The following is a 16,954-nucleotide window of genomic DNA, read 5'->3' on the forward strand; positions in this document are numbered from 1 at the left end:
TTTAAATCAACAGTGGGATTCAGTTGCATACTGGCAAATTCAGGTTGTGCAATTGTAGTTGGTTGGGAGGTCTTCCAAAATAAACTCACTTCCCACAAAAATCAAGTTTTTTGCAATAAGGAAAGTAAAGGGGAAATGCACTGGAAAGTGTGGGATAATGTTTCCTTGACACAAAAGATTTGTCCACACATCCTCTTGTCCCCTGCCTAGAAAGTACGGGTCCAAGAGGTTTTCCGCTTGTCCCATACTTTCAAGGTATGGGTCCGAGCAGTTTTTCATTCAATCAACTGCTTTCCCCTGGGAAAAACCTACTGTTTACTGCTGAATCGGAACAAACGTCAATCTGCAGAAAAACTGCTTGACATTTGTTTCGATTCAGCAGTAAACAGTGGGCTTTTCCAGGGGAATGCAGTGGGACAAGCAGATGTATAGATGAGCCCCATGTCATGTAACCTCCCTGGAAACAAATCAGGGTGAATGCTCAGTAAACAGGTGGTCTGAAAAAGCCCTACAAGTTCTATTGTGACATAGAATACATTAAAAGCCACTATGCTGGGCCCAAGTGATGCATTAAACTAAGGTATCCACATGTTTCCACCTGTGGGGTAAACAGCAGCTGGGTGTGTTGATTTTAATTGGGAAAACAGTGTACTGTGGTCCCAGTCCAGTTTCTCCCCCTCCAGTGGTTACACACACACACACACACACACACACACACACACACACACACACACACTATCCTGACTGTGGGTGTCCCTTATGGTGAGGGGTTGTGCCCTCGTGTGTATTGTATTCCTGTTCCATTAAGATATGCCTGGTCAGATCAGCCTGCTAGTACCTAGACACAAAGCCTTGTGGAACTACAGATGTATCCCTGGGAAATCATTGCAGCAAATCATACGTAATGTTTTAAAAATAGTAAATACAATTTGACTAACCTATTAAGATCAAATGTGACCGGTTCGTCATTCTTGTGTTTACACACAATATCCATTTTAGTGAGATTTAGTCAGCCACATTATACCTGGTCAGGTAATTTGTCCATCTAGTTTATTATTATCTCCTCAGAGTCCTGGCAATGGTTTTCCAGGCAGAGGTCTTTTCAAATCTTCTGCCACTTTATATCATTTTAACTGCAGACCTAAGGCAAAGAACCTGGGACATCCTAGATGCAAGACTCTGGGAGCTCTGCCAGCAAGCAGCTTTGCCTTTTTTGTTGCCCTGCCCTCTTATTCTAAACTGATCTTCACAGGCAGAGATAGGCCAATAAAAAACCCAGGCTCAAATCATTTTAGTGGTGAAGTAATGATCAGTTCTAGCTTCCTCCTTTGAATTTAGCAACTGTTGGAAAGTCCCTGCAACGATAGCTCTAAACTAATGATTAAAATGGCTTTTAATTATATATTTAAAAGGCTCTGAGCCCAAGGAACAAGCATGGGGCACAGATCCACAAAACAATGGCAGAAGAGAACCTGCTCCAGTTGTTCCATTTACTCCCACTTTCGGCAACAGAATACAGCAACTTTAAAAAAAAAAAAACAAGAAGAAAACTGGTTGTCTCTTTAAATACAGGAAACGTGTGTTGCTTACATACTTTGCTCTCTCTCTCATCTTTTGGTTATCTTTGGTTGATCAGCGAGATTAAGGGAAAGGGAAGATGAGTTCCAAGCCGTGTTTCCGAAGTAGCACAGGCGACAATGAATATACATATACAAACAGTGACTCATGTTGGCTGTCTACTCGTGTAAGCAGTGCAGTGCCAATGCCAGTTCACATGAGTTGGCATAAGAACATAAAAGGAGACTGCTGGGTCAGGCCAATGGCCCATCTAGCCCAGTATCCTGTTTTCAGTGTGGCCAACCAAATCCCACTATGGTTGTAGTACAAGTGGAAGGAGATTGTGAGCACACTTCAGAAACGTGCAAGGCTGTGTTCACATAAGTAACTGTTTATGTCAGATCGACCAGTGGCCTGTTAGATGTTGTTAGACTACAACTCCCATCAGCCCAAGCCAACGTTCGATGATCAGGGATGATGAGAGTTGTAATCCAACCACAGAGTTCCTCCATCTGTGGTTTATGTAAACAGTAGCATCTATGTTCCTGCCATTGTTTGTGCAGCAGTGGCAGCAATTTTTCAGATACAGTGGAACCTTGCTTCTTGAACTTAACCCATCCCAGGAGTCCGTTTGACTCCCAAAACTGTTTGAAAACCGAGGCTGCAGGAGCTTCTTGCACTCAATCGGAAGCCACGTCAGATGCCTGACTTCTGAAAAACATTTGCAAACCAGAACACTCACTTCCGGGTTTGCGGTGTTCGGGAACTGATTTGTTCCAGAGCCAAGCCATTTGAGTACCAAGGTACCACTGTATTGTGATTATACAGCTTTGATTGCTTACACCTGCATTAATTCAGCCAAGCTATGAGTATGGGAGCCCCTCCCCCTACTACTTATCCTATGGGGGCCACAAGAAAATATGAAGCATCCAAGGAAGCCTTGTGTGGAACCACAAACAATTGCAAAAATAAACTGCAGGCAGGTGTGTGTGTGTGTGTGTGTGTCGATTTTGACCAAGGCACATTTGTTGGAATCCCTATTTGCTTAATTTCAAATCTGTACAATTACCGCAACTGAGGCCTCTTGGAAGTTTAGCACATGTTGCAAGCCAGAGCTAACTCACAAGGAAAATCCATAGCATTCATTCCGATTTACTTCTGAGTAAACTTTATTAAGGTTTGAGCTTTAATTTTGGAAATAAACATTAACACAGGGGAGAGAGCTGCAAGTTTGTAAAACAGAGTTGGGTGGCCATCTGTCATGGATTCTTTAGTCGAGTTTCCTGGGTTGGACTAGATGTCCCTTCGGGATCCCTTCCTTCCAACTGTATGATTCTGTGAACACGTAGGCTTCACATTGAAAGCTGCAGGCGCGGGAACGGCTGCTCTTCTTTTCGGGATTTACGCGCCACACGTGGAAAGATCCTTCCGCCTCTCGAGCCGAAGACAGGGGGCGGCCCTCCTCACTTCCGGAGGCGGCCATGGCGAGAGGGAGTTTCCCATTGCGCTCACCGAAAGGGAGGAGCCACTTCCGCGTCCTTCTCCGCTCGTCTCCTTCCCTCCCCATTCGAGCAGTTTCCATCGCTTGCGAGCTTTGCTGGACAAAAGGCTTAAAGCGCGGGGGTGAAAGGTGGGAGCTATGCAGCAGTGGCCATTGTTAACACCACCCACACAGTTTCTTCCTCCTTCCCGCCTCGCTCCCTGGTCATCTGGCAACCGGGTGTTATTGGGAGGGAGTTAAGAGTTTCGGAAAGAGTCCCGTTTCGCTAGGGGGAAAGCGGGGCAGCGCGCAAACGCCAAAATGAGCAAACATCCTCTTGCTAACTAGTAACACGTTTCGAGTTATTTATGTGAGAGCGAGCGCGGGTTATTTCCTACAGCAGAGTCTTGCCAGTTTTCCACAAAACGGAAAAAAGGAGTAACGCGGGGAGGGAGGGAGGGACTGCAAGTCAACACGAAGCGACTCAGCTTGTAAAAATGCAAAGGCGGTGGAAGCAGCATCAGCAGCAGGGCGCTGTTAAAAATGGAGGCAATCAATTTAAATCAAAAGCAGGCAGCTGCGAGCGTGCCCACTGGAAGGCTAGAAATTGCAGCTACAGCCCGTACAATCTAAGCTTCAAATGTTCCCGGGGAGGTTGGGGGGGAGGGGGGAGAAGAGAGGAAGGAAAACGGAGGGGGGGGGGAGATCTGCAAAGTCTCGCTCCGAGAGCAAGTGGCCTCGTTGCGTCGCACTGGAAAATGTACTGGAGGCGCACTCTTTCATAACAGCCCCTGCATTTCGAACTATGGTGCCATAAACATCTGAGGGCTTGTGTGGGTGACCCTTCGATGTAACATGAGCACATGGAAATAGGAAGGGGGGGGAGGAAATAGTGGTATTTCCACTTCACTCTAACCCTCTGTTCCACAACTTAAGGGCAGCAAGAGAACTGATTTAAACTTTAATCGCCTTTCCTTTGCAGATGCAAATCGTAGAGTTCGGCTGAGAGTCACGTTCCAATGCATGTGTCTTTTTCCTAAGCGGAATCCCGCAAAAAAAAAAAAAAAACGGAGGGCACTAGCATTTGAGTGAATTGGGAAACCATCTGCTAAATAATTAAAAGAAATGGGGGCGGGAACAAAGGCAGAAAGATGAAAGCGGCACCACTGTAGAAAGGCCCGTCGTTCAAAACATCCCCTCCCCCAATTTGTAGTTTCTCAAGCGTGCAAGACCCAGAAAGAGCCTTTTATAAGACCTTTCTGAAAAGCCGGTCGCCCTTGCAGAAACAATTCGCCAGTGTTGGGATCAAAATCAGTAGCTGAAAACTACCGCAATCGGGTCTGTAAAAAGAACAAAAACGAGGATTCTGTCGAACAGAAATCTCTTGAGCTGAGCAAATACCACTAATTCACTATTCTAAATCAAGTGTTGTAAAAAGAAGTAGGGCGCGCACTCCCTGTCCCTTACCGATGCTTTAGTTTTAAATTCATTCTCCACAAGGAACAACTTTTGCAAGTTCTCAATTTTATACTCGTCTTACGCGCGCTTACGCGGAAGTCAGTCCTTTTGATTTTAACAGAACTCACTTCCAAGTAAATGTGCCTCAGATCACACAGCCTTGCCCTACTCAGCTTACACAGAAGTGAGCCCTGCTCGAGTTCACTCGGACTTCCTTCCGAGTAACGTAGTCATAAGGTTTCAACTGCCCGAGACATCAAATATACTTCCCTTCACTTGTGCACGCTCGGTGTGAAAAGAAAGTCTAAAGTTGACTCCCAAGTTTTTGCTTTTGTTTCCCTCTAAACAACATGGAGGAGGAAATGAAATAGCGAAGACGGGCAATGTAACGGCGCCCCAGAAAGCTGCTTCAAAGAAAGACAAAAAGAAATGGGGCTGAGAGCAAGGAAATTTTGCAAGGAAACAGTTTGATCCCGCCTTTAAGGAAGGAGAAGGGAGGGCAGGCCGGAGTGGTTGAAGTGAATAGCGTCACATGTTGCATTCAAGTCCTGACAAAAGAGTCTTATCGAGTCCTCCCCCGTTTTCTAATTAGAGGTAACTTGCACAAACACTGTACTTCTAAAAAAAATAAAAACCCCCCTTTTAAAAATAACAGAGATCGCCTTTAAAAAGACCCTCCTCCCCCTTTTCGCCCTTCTTGAAAGTTTTTCGCCCTCCTTGAAAGTTTTTATAGGTTTGACCGCATGGGTGATTCAGACTTTACGTCAGTCATCTTCCCTCCGCCTTCTTCCTCATTTAAATGAATTTGGAGCTCCTCCCACGGGGTAAGGTCTGAAACTTTATAAATTGAGCTTTACGCAAAACTCTTCTGGAAGGAGAGAGAAGGGAGAATTGCTGGAGCTGGAGGGGGCTAGAGGAGTACCCAGGGAAACTGGAGGCTGTGCCTTACAACACTGTGATTCATTTTATTTTTCTATTCTAATATACTTATTCCACGTCTTCGCCCCTCCTTTTGGTAGCTGAAGATGTCTACAGCCCTCGTGTCTCCAACCATCTTCGAGCTGAGTGAAGTTTTATGCAAAGTAAGTTGTAGCTCCTATTATCTCTTAAAACTTCTTAAGGGAATGGTCTCTCATTCTGCATCTGTCACCAGCCCCCCACGTCCCGTTTTTGCCCCAATATTCAGCGTTTTAGGAGCCTAAAGTTTTGTTGGGTGTTGCGTGTTTTTAAACAACGCAAAGTTTTGTTTGGGAGTTGGTCTGGAGCCTTGGAAGAGTTATTTAGGCTGCAATCCTGAGCACGCTTACCTGGGGGTAAGCTTCATTAAACTTAATTGGGCTTACTTCTAAGTAGGCATACTTTAGATTGCTTTGTTAGGGAGATTTGCCCAGGAAGAAGTTAAGGTAGGTTATTGCGCCAAAATGCTGTTTAGAGTACTGTCACAAACTAGCCTTCTTCGCTTCCCGTGTTTTTGACTTTGTTGGACTCTCTCTGGCTTTTCTTCCGTTTTTTCAAGAGTTTCAAATTTGGGTGCCTTCTCGAAGAAACTTGTTAGATGTTTTCAGTGACTTGCTGGGATTGCATTCCGAAATGGTTGCCATGCAGTTTGCCCTCTTCCTCTTCGGCTCAAGTTTACGACGGCTGCTCCTTATTCCATATTGAAGATTGAAAGCCATTCAAATGTATGAAAGCTTGTTTTTAACGTGTGCAGGAGTGACTGGCCCTCTTATTTTCGTGAATCGGAAAGTGTGTTTAAGACGGCAGCCCCTTTTCTTGTGGGAGTTGCCCTTCATCCTAGATTCTGTACTTTGAACTAAGGCGTGCCGTGGTTCAGTTTAGGCTTTTGCTCATGTTGTGGAATGTGAAATTTTAGCAACTTACGCATAGGGAGCCGAAGGGCCTTATTGCATTTCAGATGGCAAAACCAACCTCCGGGGTTCACTGGAACTCTTAACGCGTGTCTTGGAAAGTTTATTGCTTGCAATGACTTGCTCAGCCGCACGTCTAATTGCTTACTCGGGGTGGGGAAGGATGGCTGTGGCCACTTTTCCCCGCAAGTGGGATCTGTTGCTGTTTTTCACGTCTACTGGCTTCTCCTTGGTTGGAAAGGAGGAATCGGGTGTGCGCGTGACTGGATGGAGATGTGGAACTGGGGCTTCTGCAAAAGAACGTTTGCGGGCAAGTCACCCGGCCCTTTCCCGCCTCTAGTTCTGCAGTTTGCTGCTTCTTACAGCCAACAGTTTACCAGTCTTATCTCTCATTCCACTCACGCGGCTGCGTTTTTCTCTTTCAAGCGGCCTTATCTTTGCATAGCCGAAGTGTTTGCCTGTGTGCATTTCTACTACCATTTCTATAACCAAATTGGAGAACTTGCCGATGGGTGAGATCACAGTGTTGTGGGAAAGTTAACAACTATAACTAAAGCACTACTTTATTGAGAACAATGTCACATCGGAACTAGTAGTTTAAATTCTGAAGTTGCACAGCTGATTGTGCTTTTTCATGGACCCCTCATAACTTCCAAAACGGAGCAAACCTGGGTGTTGGTTTTCCACTTACCATTAAGTGTGTTGAATATGGATGCACAACAATGACTTTTTAAAAAAGTCTCATAGAGTAAACATAAACCGGACCAAGCCCCGAGTCTTGCCTTTTACCAAGCATGTCTCCTTCCCTGATGCTTTTAAGCAGTTTAAAACTGAAGCTGCAGACTCTTCTTTGCTGCCAAATGGCTAATTGCAAATGAATCCTCTTGTGGTTATGGGTGAATTTTGCCATGGATCACATGAAATGCAATTCCTGTGCAGGAGGTGGAGCAAGAGGGATGGGATTAATTTAGATTAGTAACTAGCATGTTTCCCAAAGTCTCACGCCTCCTTTTAGTTTGAGTCATAGACACTTCCCCCACCACAGATTTTTTTTTGGACTCCAGAGTGGGATCTGTTCTATATAGCATTATTATTATTATTATTATTATTATTATTAATATTATTATATTTATTTGCCTGCCTTCGCTTCTCCCTCCTCCTCCATCCTTTCCTTTCATACTGGAAGGGGCATGGGAGTAGGGGTTGAAGAATGTGCTCAGAAATTTTGGAGTAACTAGGTTAGGCCTTTGGGCATAAATTGCCTGGTGGAAGTATTGAATCCATGCCTAGCTAGGAAAAGGAACGTGCTTGGGGGTTGTGGCCGCTTAAGGAATAGTTGGCTAGGCCTTTGCCAAGGGCAGTGAAACAACATGTATTTCATTGTGGCATTATTCTTGGATGGAACAAATGAACCTGAAGCAAAAGCTGTTGTATAGCAGCATTGTTTACTGTGCTGCTTTGGAGGTATTTTGACATATAGCCGTTCCCTGATAGAAAGAGGCTCATCTTTTGGATTGTGCCTTTCATTTTCCTTGACCCAAACTGTGGCGCAGAACAGAGTCTGGGGGTTTGGGGAGAGCCTATTATGCACATAAGGAAACTGGGAGGGGGGGGTATAGATTCCAGGTTTTAGGATGCATCTTGCTGAAAGGTTCTTGAGAAAGTTGGGTTGTTGACTGGCCTCTCCTTTTCCCCCTGATATAGAGTAACAAGATGCTGAACTACAGCCCTTCTGGTGTCGGAGGGTGTCTCTTGGACAGAAAGGCAGTGGGAACCCCAGCTGGTGGGGGTTTCCCCAGGAGGCACTCGGTCACCTTGCCCAACTCCAAGTTCCACCAGGCCCATCTTCTCAGCAGCCTCAAGGGGGAGCCAGCCCCAACTCTTGGGCCCAGGGAGAATCGCTTCCGGGACCGCTCCTTCTCTGAAGGTGGCGAGCGCTTGCTGCAGCAGAAGCAGCCCAGCGGACAAGTCAACTCGAGTCGCTACAAGACGGAGCTATGCCGCCCCTTCGAGGAGAACGGGGCCTGCAAATACGGAGACAAGTGCCAGTTCGCCCACGGCATCCACGAGCTGCGAAGCCTGACGCGCCACCCCAAGTACAAGACGGAGCTCTGCCGCACTTTCCACACCATTGGCTTCTGTCCTTACGGGCCTCGCTGCCATTTCATCCACAATGCTGAGGAGCGCCGCGCTGTAGCCAGCGGCCGAGATCCTGCCATGGCTGAAAGACCCCGCCTCCAGCACAGCTTCAGCTTCGCAGGCTTCCCAAGTGCCATTGCTGCCAATGGGCTGCTGGACAGCCCTACTTCCATAACCCCTCCGCCCATCATGAGTGCTGACGACCTCCTGGGCTCTCCTACTCTGCCTGACTGTGCCAGCAACCCCTTCACCTTCTCCAGCCAGGAGCTGACCAATCTCTTTGCTCCCAGCATGGGGGTGCAGATGCCTGGTGGGGTTTCGCCCACCGCTTTTCTCCTCAGACCCATGTCGGAGTCCCCCAACATGTTTGACTCGCCTCCAAGTCCTCAGGACTCTCTCTCCGACCAGGAAGGCTACCTGAGCAGCTCAAGCAGCAGCCACAGCGGCTCTGACTCGCCCATCCTGGACACCTCGAGACGCCTTCCCATCTTCAGCAGACTCTCCATCTCTGACGAGTAACCTGGTGTTGCCTCTCGGCCTCTTCTAGCCTCTCTTCTTACAATTTTTAAGCTTGTAATCTCTCCTTCCCACCTCAGCCCCCACCCCCAAATCTTCTTAACATCTCTGGGTTAGATGTTAATGCAAAGATAGTCCACTTGCCTAAAGTCCACTCACTGGCTGAAACCACAAGTGCCAAAATTACAGCAAAAAGTGATAATCGTTTACAAATGTAGTGCCTTTTTTTAACATGTTCACTGTGACTATATTACCTCTCCAGCTGCAGAGGGCACCAGCAGCCTCCACAGAGCTCTGTGCATTTCCAGATGTGCAGGGAATATCCGGAACCAGCAGCTCTTATCACTGGCCATGATGCAGAATCTTCTTTTCTTCCCGCCCCCTTTCTCTAGCCATTGTTTTGTAGACATAAGGCATGTGGACGCCTGTTAACATCCAACCCTTACCACCTTTTAAAGACTAACCTTGCCTGAATCTACTCAGGTCAGCCAGAAGAACAGCTGAGAATGGACAGTAGCTGTCACATGCATGGGACTTGGTGACTGGAGAGGGAAGCCAGATGGACAATGAAAGACTTGCTTTTGGTGCTACAAGTTCCCAGTGTGTACATGTGACACCTTCAAAAACGAAACAAAAAAATAAATGGGGGAGGGGGGGTGTCTAACGGTGTTCATTCCACACATGCAAGTTCTGTGTAAACAAAGTTCCAGTAGTCATAGCTTTAATGGTTTTGCTCTAGATTACAATAGACCTATCCATAGAGCACTCACGCCAAGCTTTTTATTTTTATTTTCCTGGGTTTTTAATTTTGTATAACTTTTCAGAAATTGGAGAGCAAATTTTGCTTGTCACTGCACAACAATATAAAGCTTATTTAACTTATCAAAACGTATTTATTGCTGAAACCTATGCTTTTTTGTTAATTTTGTTCATATTTATCTGGATGAATTCATAGAATATATTCTTTTATGTTTAAATTATGATCTTCCATATTAATCTTAAGATTGTGAAGTCTTTTTCTTTCCCCCTTCCCCACAGTTTAATATATTATACTACAATGACATTTTTTGTAACTTTACACTTTTTTGGTTATTTTATTTTTAAAAAATGAAAAATTAATTTAAAAAAAATGCAACAGCTGTGTTTGGATTATTTATTTTAGATCGTTCCCCTTTTTGTGTCAGACTGCAAATTGAGTTTAATGTGCTTCTTTGCCTCTATGCCCCAACAAGGCCTTTCCTGGATGGGATGAAATTCTGACCACATTGCTGTCATTGAAGGCTTCGTCAATGACTTCGGTAGGGTCACAATTTCACTTCTGGCCTCTAGAATGTATGCGCACAAGCTGTGCTGTGAGACGATAAAATGGAAGACTGCTTGCTTCCTTTTTTGTAAGTACTTAAAGGGAAAAAAAGTCTACCCTTTGGTTTCAAGTGCCTATCAAAAGACATTCCAAATGCAGTTTGTTTTTGCATTTCTGTATTCCAAGAATGGAGTGTTTCCTCATTTAAGGTAAACTTTACTGGCACAAAGAACACATTGAATGTAATTTTTCCCATTACTGTTCACTACATTGCCTTTTTTCTTTCTTCCTTTGTGTGAGTTTATTTAAAGAATCTTTTGTAACGACTGTTTGCAGTTTAAATCAATAAACCCCAAGTGTTTTTTCAAGAATTTGATAGTGAAATTGGTTTTCCTTGCAGAAAAGTTCAATAACTCTTCAGAACGAGGTCCTGTCTTGCCAAATCCTCTTGCACCAGAATAGAAGTTAATTTGCACAAGAACTCCTGACTTTCTTATGATCTATACGTGATTAGGCTGGGCTAATATTTATGCATCTTATCTTTGGCTTGCACTTCTGCTCTTCTTAGATGGGCTATTTTTATATATATATATATAAAAAATCCTTCCAGTAGCACCTTAGAGACCAACTAAGTTTGTTCTTGGTATGGGCTTTCGTGTGCATGCACACTTCTTCAGAAGTGGTATCTTAAGAAGTGTGCAAACACACGAAAGCTCATACCAATAACAAACTTAGTTGGTCTCTAAGGTGCTACTGGAAGGAATTTTTTTATTTTGTTTCTACTACGGCAGACCAACACGGCTACCCACCTATATCTATTTATATATAGTAAGTTATTAAATAAATACTGCTTCAGGGATTCAAACATGTTTAACTCCTGCTTTGAGAGCATATTGTGTTGGCCAGAAGAAAACAGAAAAGTATTGTCAAAATGCCAAATAGTTCATCAAATAGCAGAGTGAACGCATTGGGTGGTTTGCCTTCTAATCTGTACTTTATCTTGAGCTTCCAGGAATTGTTGAAAGCATGTCATTTACCTCATACACTTCCTTTATGTGCCAAATGTTCAAGAGCCCCTAAGAACCTCTGCCTCTATACCTCTACACAAACACAACTCCATTATTTGTTCATTTTGCTAAATAGGAGTACCAAGCTTATTGGCACCTTGTGACAATTTCTCAAATGTCTCAGGCAAGAAGAAGGGGTTTCTTACTGTAACGTGTGCACACACATTCTTCCAAACTGCTGGATTTGTCTTGCAAGCCTCTGGGATTTAGAATTCCCAGTGTCACTGTGCAATAACAAAGGGACGATTCAGAACTAAAGAACAGGGTGAGGGTGGGAACTGCTTCAAAAAATGTTAATGGGACATGAAAGTGACAGGAACACAAACCAAACATGGTGCTCCTGCACTCAACCCTTCAACAGTAGGGTGTGGAAGAAGATGCTGCTTGTCTGAATTGTCTTTATTATCTTGCAAAAATAACAGTCTTGTGGCATGTAAAGATGAGCCTACAGCATACAGTATTGTGGATTAGCACCAACTCCACTAGATACATGAAAATTTTGGTTCAACTAGGAAACAAAACAACTTCTAGAGGGGGGGCAGCAATGTTGCATCTTTGCAGAAAAAAATATTACTGTGGCAACATAAAAAACACAGGTAAATTGCACAGGCTTTCATAAGAATCAGAATTGTAAAGTTGGAATGTACCCTAAGGATCATCTAGTCCAAGTCCCTGCAATGCAGCTGTCCCATATGGAGATCGAACCTGCAACCTTGGCATTATCAGCACCACACCAAAACCAGCTGAGCTATGCAGAGCTCATTTTTTCAGTTGCAAGAAGTGTTGCCCACTATTGGCTAGGGGAGGGTAAAAAAATTTAAGAGGCACAGTAGGACTCATGCCTGTCATAGACTTAAGCGCACCTCTTGCATTTCATGGCTTCTTGACAATTTTGTGATACAGTAATGGCAAGTGACTGACTGTTAGTCACCCAGGAAGTTTCATGGTCAAGTAAGGATTTGAAGTTGAGTCTTCCCAGTTATGGTCCAGCTCGAAAGGGGCCAGAGGAGAAGGATGACCAAGACAGCTGATTATGAAAAAGAAGGGCTTGTTAGAAAGGGTGCTGTGAAACATCAAGACCCCCCGCCCCGCACCTAAAAAGGACAAAGAATGTGTGCTGCTATTAGTAGATGGGCTAAAGAGTCTGAATCTCCCTGAATGACTAATGTGAAAGGATTTAGAAGATGGACTGTAGGTTGAAAAGTAAAGATCTGATTAAAAGATAATGGATGTCCAGAGCTGAAGAAAGTAGAGCTTACATTGTGCCTAAAGAGAGGAAAGCGTCCAGGAAGCAAACAGGCCTTTGTGGGTCTTTGAGTCAAGGGACATCAGGCTACTTTTGCAGAGTTGCATAGCAAGAAGAGACATGCTAGCTGTGACTTCTACAGTTACTACAATACAGTGGCCTGGTGGCATTTAGGAAGCAGAAGCACATGCCCTCCAACATTTATCTGATGAAAAAGAGGACCATCCTAGTCTATTATTATTATTATTATTATTATTATTATTATTATTATTATTCCCCACGCATCTGACTGGGTGGCCCCAGTCACTTCCCTATACAGGAGTGCCTTCAGATGTCTTCTAAAGGTAGTATAGTTACTGGTACTTAACTCCTTGGCTCAGGTTGCTTAACTCTATACGCTCCAACGTTTTTCCGATGAAAATAGGGTTGTCCTAAGGGAAAACAGGACATTATTGGATCAAATCAGAAACTGGGACAGCTTTTGTAATTCCAGGACTGTCCCTGGAAAATAGGGACATTTGGAGAGGTACTGAGAGGTGATGCTGTGAACTGGATTTCACCTATAGGCTGAACTAAACAGTAAGACTTCTAGTATTCTGCTTCTAATACAAAGTGTTTCACATTTAAAAGGTAAGTGAAAAGGTTTAGGTTGAATTCGAGCGAAACCAGTGTCTTGAGGAAATTTTAGTAAACGGGCCTTTGACTTGCCTGGTATCATAACATAACATGATGATCTTCCCACTGTGGTTGTCTTCCAATACAAGAAGGGATGTGTGCTGCAATAAACTTGGATTTCCAAAAATTACAGCTGATATGTATAAGAAGCTTAAAAGGAAAGGGGACAAAGCTGATTCTGATAAGTCCTTTCTATCAAGGCAAGATAGAACAAATGCAGCCTTTTAGAAGCAATTTGGATCAAATAGGGAAGGGGCCACCATTTCTCTGCATGTGAGAAGCCATAGCACATGAACTTCCAAAAGTAGCTAGTGGTGTATATGTAGGAATTGGATTAGCAAGAGAATCTTGCTTGAAATAAGTTAGAGAGTCTGTTTGGGGGGAAACACATTTCTCATTTCTTCCCTTCAAACTTGAAATGCTGGCTGCAGGTTCCATGTAAGAGGGAAGAAGAAGTTCTGTTAAGATTGTGCTGTTCCCTTCATTAAGGAGGAGTGCTGTTCACCCCATGCATGACAACAAAAAAGGCAGATCCTGGGACTTTGTTGGCGTTTGCTGCTGCAGATTGCAATGGAGAAAGGTATTTACTTGCACTGCCTTTCAGTGTCTTAAAAGGCCTGCTCTAAACCAGATCATTAGGGGATTGCATTACCCAAGAGCATACCCCTCAACTGTCCCTTTGTAAGTGGGACATCCCAGACTTACAGAGGCCACCCTGGCTTCTGATGGGATCCTGGAAGGTCCCATTTTGGCTCCTGTGAGATTGCAGCCCCCAAAGATGCACGTTTTGGGGGGATTTGTAGAGCCAGTTGCAGCATCGGGGGCACAGGAGGGCTCCTTGACCCAGCAGCCCTTGCCCTCAGCACACTCAGGTGTGCCTCCTCATGGTGCGCAGGACACTGCAGATGTGCCAAGTGAGGCAGGGAAGAAGGGAGGAGCCGCCAGACTCCACAGGATGCAGCCGGGTGCCTATGTCCCCCTGCGCCCCTGTGAGCTCAGTGCGCCAGCCGCCTCAACATGGTGGTGAGGAAGCACCAAGGATGAGGCAGTGAGTGGAGAGGAATGCTTCCCAGCAGCACAAATGGCACTCTGCTGTGACATGCACCCCGTCGTGGCTGGGAGCTGAGCGGGTGCCCACAGGCCCCGAGTGGCAACAGCACTGCCTTGAGAGCTGCTACCTCTGTGCAACGTTGGAAGAGAAGAAGGCAGGATCCAGATCTGGCTCTCTCCACACCTCCTTGCTGCTGACTGGCTGCGTTCCCCACCAGCAGCTGGCTTGAAGGAGAGAGTATCCAATCTCAGCCTCAAGGAAACCTGCCTGCCAAGGTGAGTTGGAGATTCTGGCCTTGGTGGCCCTTGGAAGATGTGCTTCTATGAGTCTACTGTATTATTCTCTTAGTGCAGCTACAGACATGGTCAGGGAGAGGAAGGGGGTACTGGAATAGGCAACAGTATTATCTGAGCACGTGCAGAAGGCATTTCAGTGCAAGATGCACTTTGGGGGGGCACTCTCGTGTGAGTTACATGATCCGCTTGGGAGCGTGGCCCCAAAAGTTGTGTTTCCTGATTTTCTTCTGCAGCATGTTGGAGGGTATGCAAGTGTGTAAAGCAGCACAGGCTTGATCTTACAACCGCTTGGTTGACTAAACTATGTCTGGTCTCTACCAAAGGCTACACTTATTCCCTAGACAACCTTTGTTTTAAATAGGTCTTTAAAACATCCTAAATGAATACCTGCTGTGCTCAGACTGAACGCTAAGGGCAAGAACGGCTGTTGATTTATGGCCTCCCCCACTAAACCATGGGGGTTCTAAAGGAACCCACTGCAGCGTTTAAACAGAGCCAAAGGCGTTGAACACAGTTCTGCAATAACAACAGAGGAAACGGGACTGTGGGTCGGTTGCTGCCAGGCATGATGTGGTTTTATGACGTTTCCTCATGGGTATAACAGAACTCCTATTTGCTGTTGCTGTTTTATGGGGCAGTCTGGGTTGCGCTGGGTTGTTTGCACCGCAGATCTTTTGAATTCCACCACTTCGTTCTCAGGTTCCTTCCTCCACCCCCCGACCTCCACTTCTTGATTCTTGGAAGTATTATTACCTGCCAATCTGTCTTGAAGCAGTTTCACTCTAAACGACTACTTCATATGAACACTCAGAAGAACATGACAGCTCTTGCCCCTTCAATACCTGCTACAAATCAGCCTTTTAGAAAATAGTTTCATCTTATATCCCCTACCACACACCCCTTCTTGCTCAATACACAGAAGTGAAACCTGCACTTAACTGTCTTAAGATTTTTTTTCAACTGTCTGCTTAACATCTGGCTGCCATCTTCACCCCCACAGCAATCAAAGTGTGCCATAGCAATTGGCATTTCCTCACTTTCTAAAATAATTGGAACCAGAAAAACCGTCGTTGGGAAATCTGTAGCCCCCCAGATGCTGCTGAACTACCCATCATCCCTAAGCATTGGCCATGCTGACTGAGGCTGATGGGTGTTGGAGTCCACTAACATCTGGAGGGCCATGTTTCACATCCTTGCAGTAAAGTCATTCCTTTTTTAATATAAAAAAAAACTAGCATGATGTGGTACCGACACAGGGGCGAGTGCTTTATGACGTGAGCACATTCTTGGGTTTGTCTGTTTGTTTCCATAGCAGTTTTAATTTTCAAAGAGCCGCAGTCTATCACCTTCGGCATTCTTTAGCCATGCTCTGAGAGCAATCTCCATTACTTCCCGCTGGGAATTTAATGCAGGTCAAAGCTTAATATTTTCTCTGCTGGGTTGCACTGCTTCTCTCGCACAGTCTGCTTTGCCCTTCAACCAGAAAAAAGGCTTTAAGAACAAGACAGAGGCGTACCATAGTCTTGACTGCATCTCAGAGAAGTACTTTGGCAGGTTTAACAGCAGCTCCTATATGCTACAGTTTCAGGAGCACAGGAAAGAAGAAGAAGAAGAAGAAGAAGAAGAAGAAGAAGAAGAAGAAGAAGAAGAAGAAGAAGAAGAAGAAGAAGAAGAAGAAGAAGAAGAGTTTGGATTTGATATCCCGCTTTTCACTACCCGAAGGAGTCTCAAAGCGGCTAACATTCTCCTTTCCCTTCCTCCCCCACAACAAACACTCTGTGAGGTGAGTGAGGCTGAGAGACTTCAGAGAAGCGTGACTAGCCCAAGGTCACCCAGCAGCTGCATGTGGAGGAGTGGAGACGCGAACCCGGTTCCCCAGATAACGAGTCTACCGCTCTTAACCACTACACCACACTGGCTCTGCAAATGTTGATTTGTTCATGCTCCTACCATGTAGCACCACTTCATAGGGTTCTTTAAAATGCAGTACAAAACCACAGTATATATATATATATTTTTTGCAACAGGGATGCTGGAAATAATCTAGTCCAGCCTTTGCCAACCTGGTGCTCTCCAGGTATTTTGGATCACAACTCCCACCAGCCGCAGCCAGGTCATGGGTACTCGGAGCTGTAGTTCAGAAATACCTGCAAGGCCGGCAGGTTCTTCGTCTCTGCTTTAAAAGGGCAGTTGTAAGAAATGGTGAAATAATGTACGTGAAGGACTTAGTGGAAAATATATAATCATATTGTTATAATATTTTTTGGCTATTGGGTATTTTTATGCCTCCCTTTAATC

The 16,954-nt window shown here is 44.9% G+C and overlaps 1 protein-coding gene across 1 annotated transcript; it reads left to right on the plus strand.

The window, feature by feature from the left end:
• The first annotated feature begins 5,340 nt into the window (after window positions 1–5,340).
• Window positions 5,341–10,692, plus strand: ZFP36L1 (ZFP36 ring finger protein like 1). The gene is made up of 2 exons (XM_033147094.1): window positions 5,341–5,577; window positions 8,068–10,692. Exons 1-2 carry the CDS (start codon window positions 5,521–5,523, stop codon window positions 9,019–9,021), a joined length of 1,011 nt encoding a protein of 336 aa, XP_033002985.1. The 5' UTR covers window positions 5,341–5,520; the 3' UTR covers window positions 9,022–10,692.
• Window positions 10,693–16,954: the final 6,262 nt, after the last annotated feature.

This window comes from Lacerta agilis, chromosome 1, assembly GCF_009819535.1.
Source record: "Lacerta agilis isolate rLacAgi1 chromosome 1, rLacAgi1.pri, whole genome shotgun sequence".
In the NCBI taxonomy this organism is placed as follows: Eukaryota; Metazoa; Chordata; class Lepidosauria; order Squamata; family Lacertidae; genus Lacerta; species Lacerta agilis.

What these genes read in the sequence shown, in the direction of transcription:
- ZFP36L1 (XM_033147094.1), top strand. Translation starts at nt 5,521, where the DNA reads ATGTCTACAGCCCTCGTGTCTCCAACCATCTTCGAGCTGAGTGAAGTT. An exon ending in TGAGTGAAGTTTTATGCAAA is followed by an intron (nt 5,578 to 8,067) that starts GTAAGTTGTAGC and finishes CCCCTGATATAG; the next exon opens with AGTAACAAGATGCTGAACTA.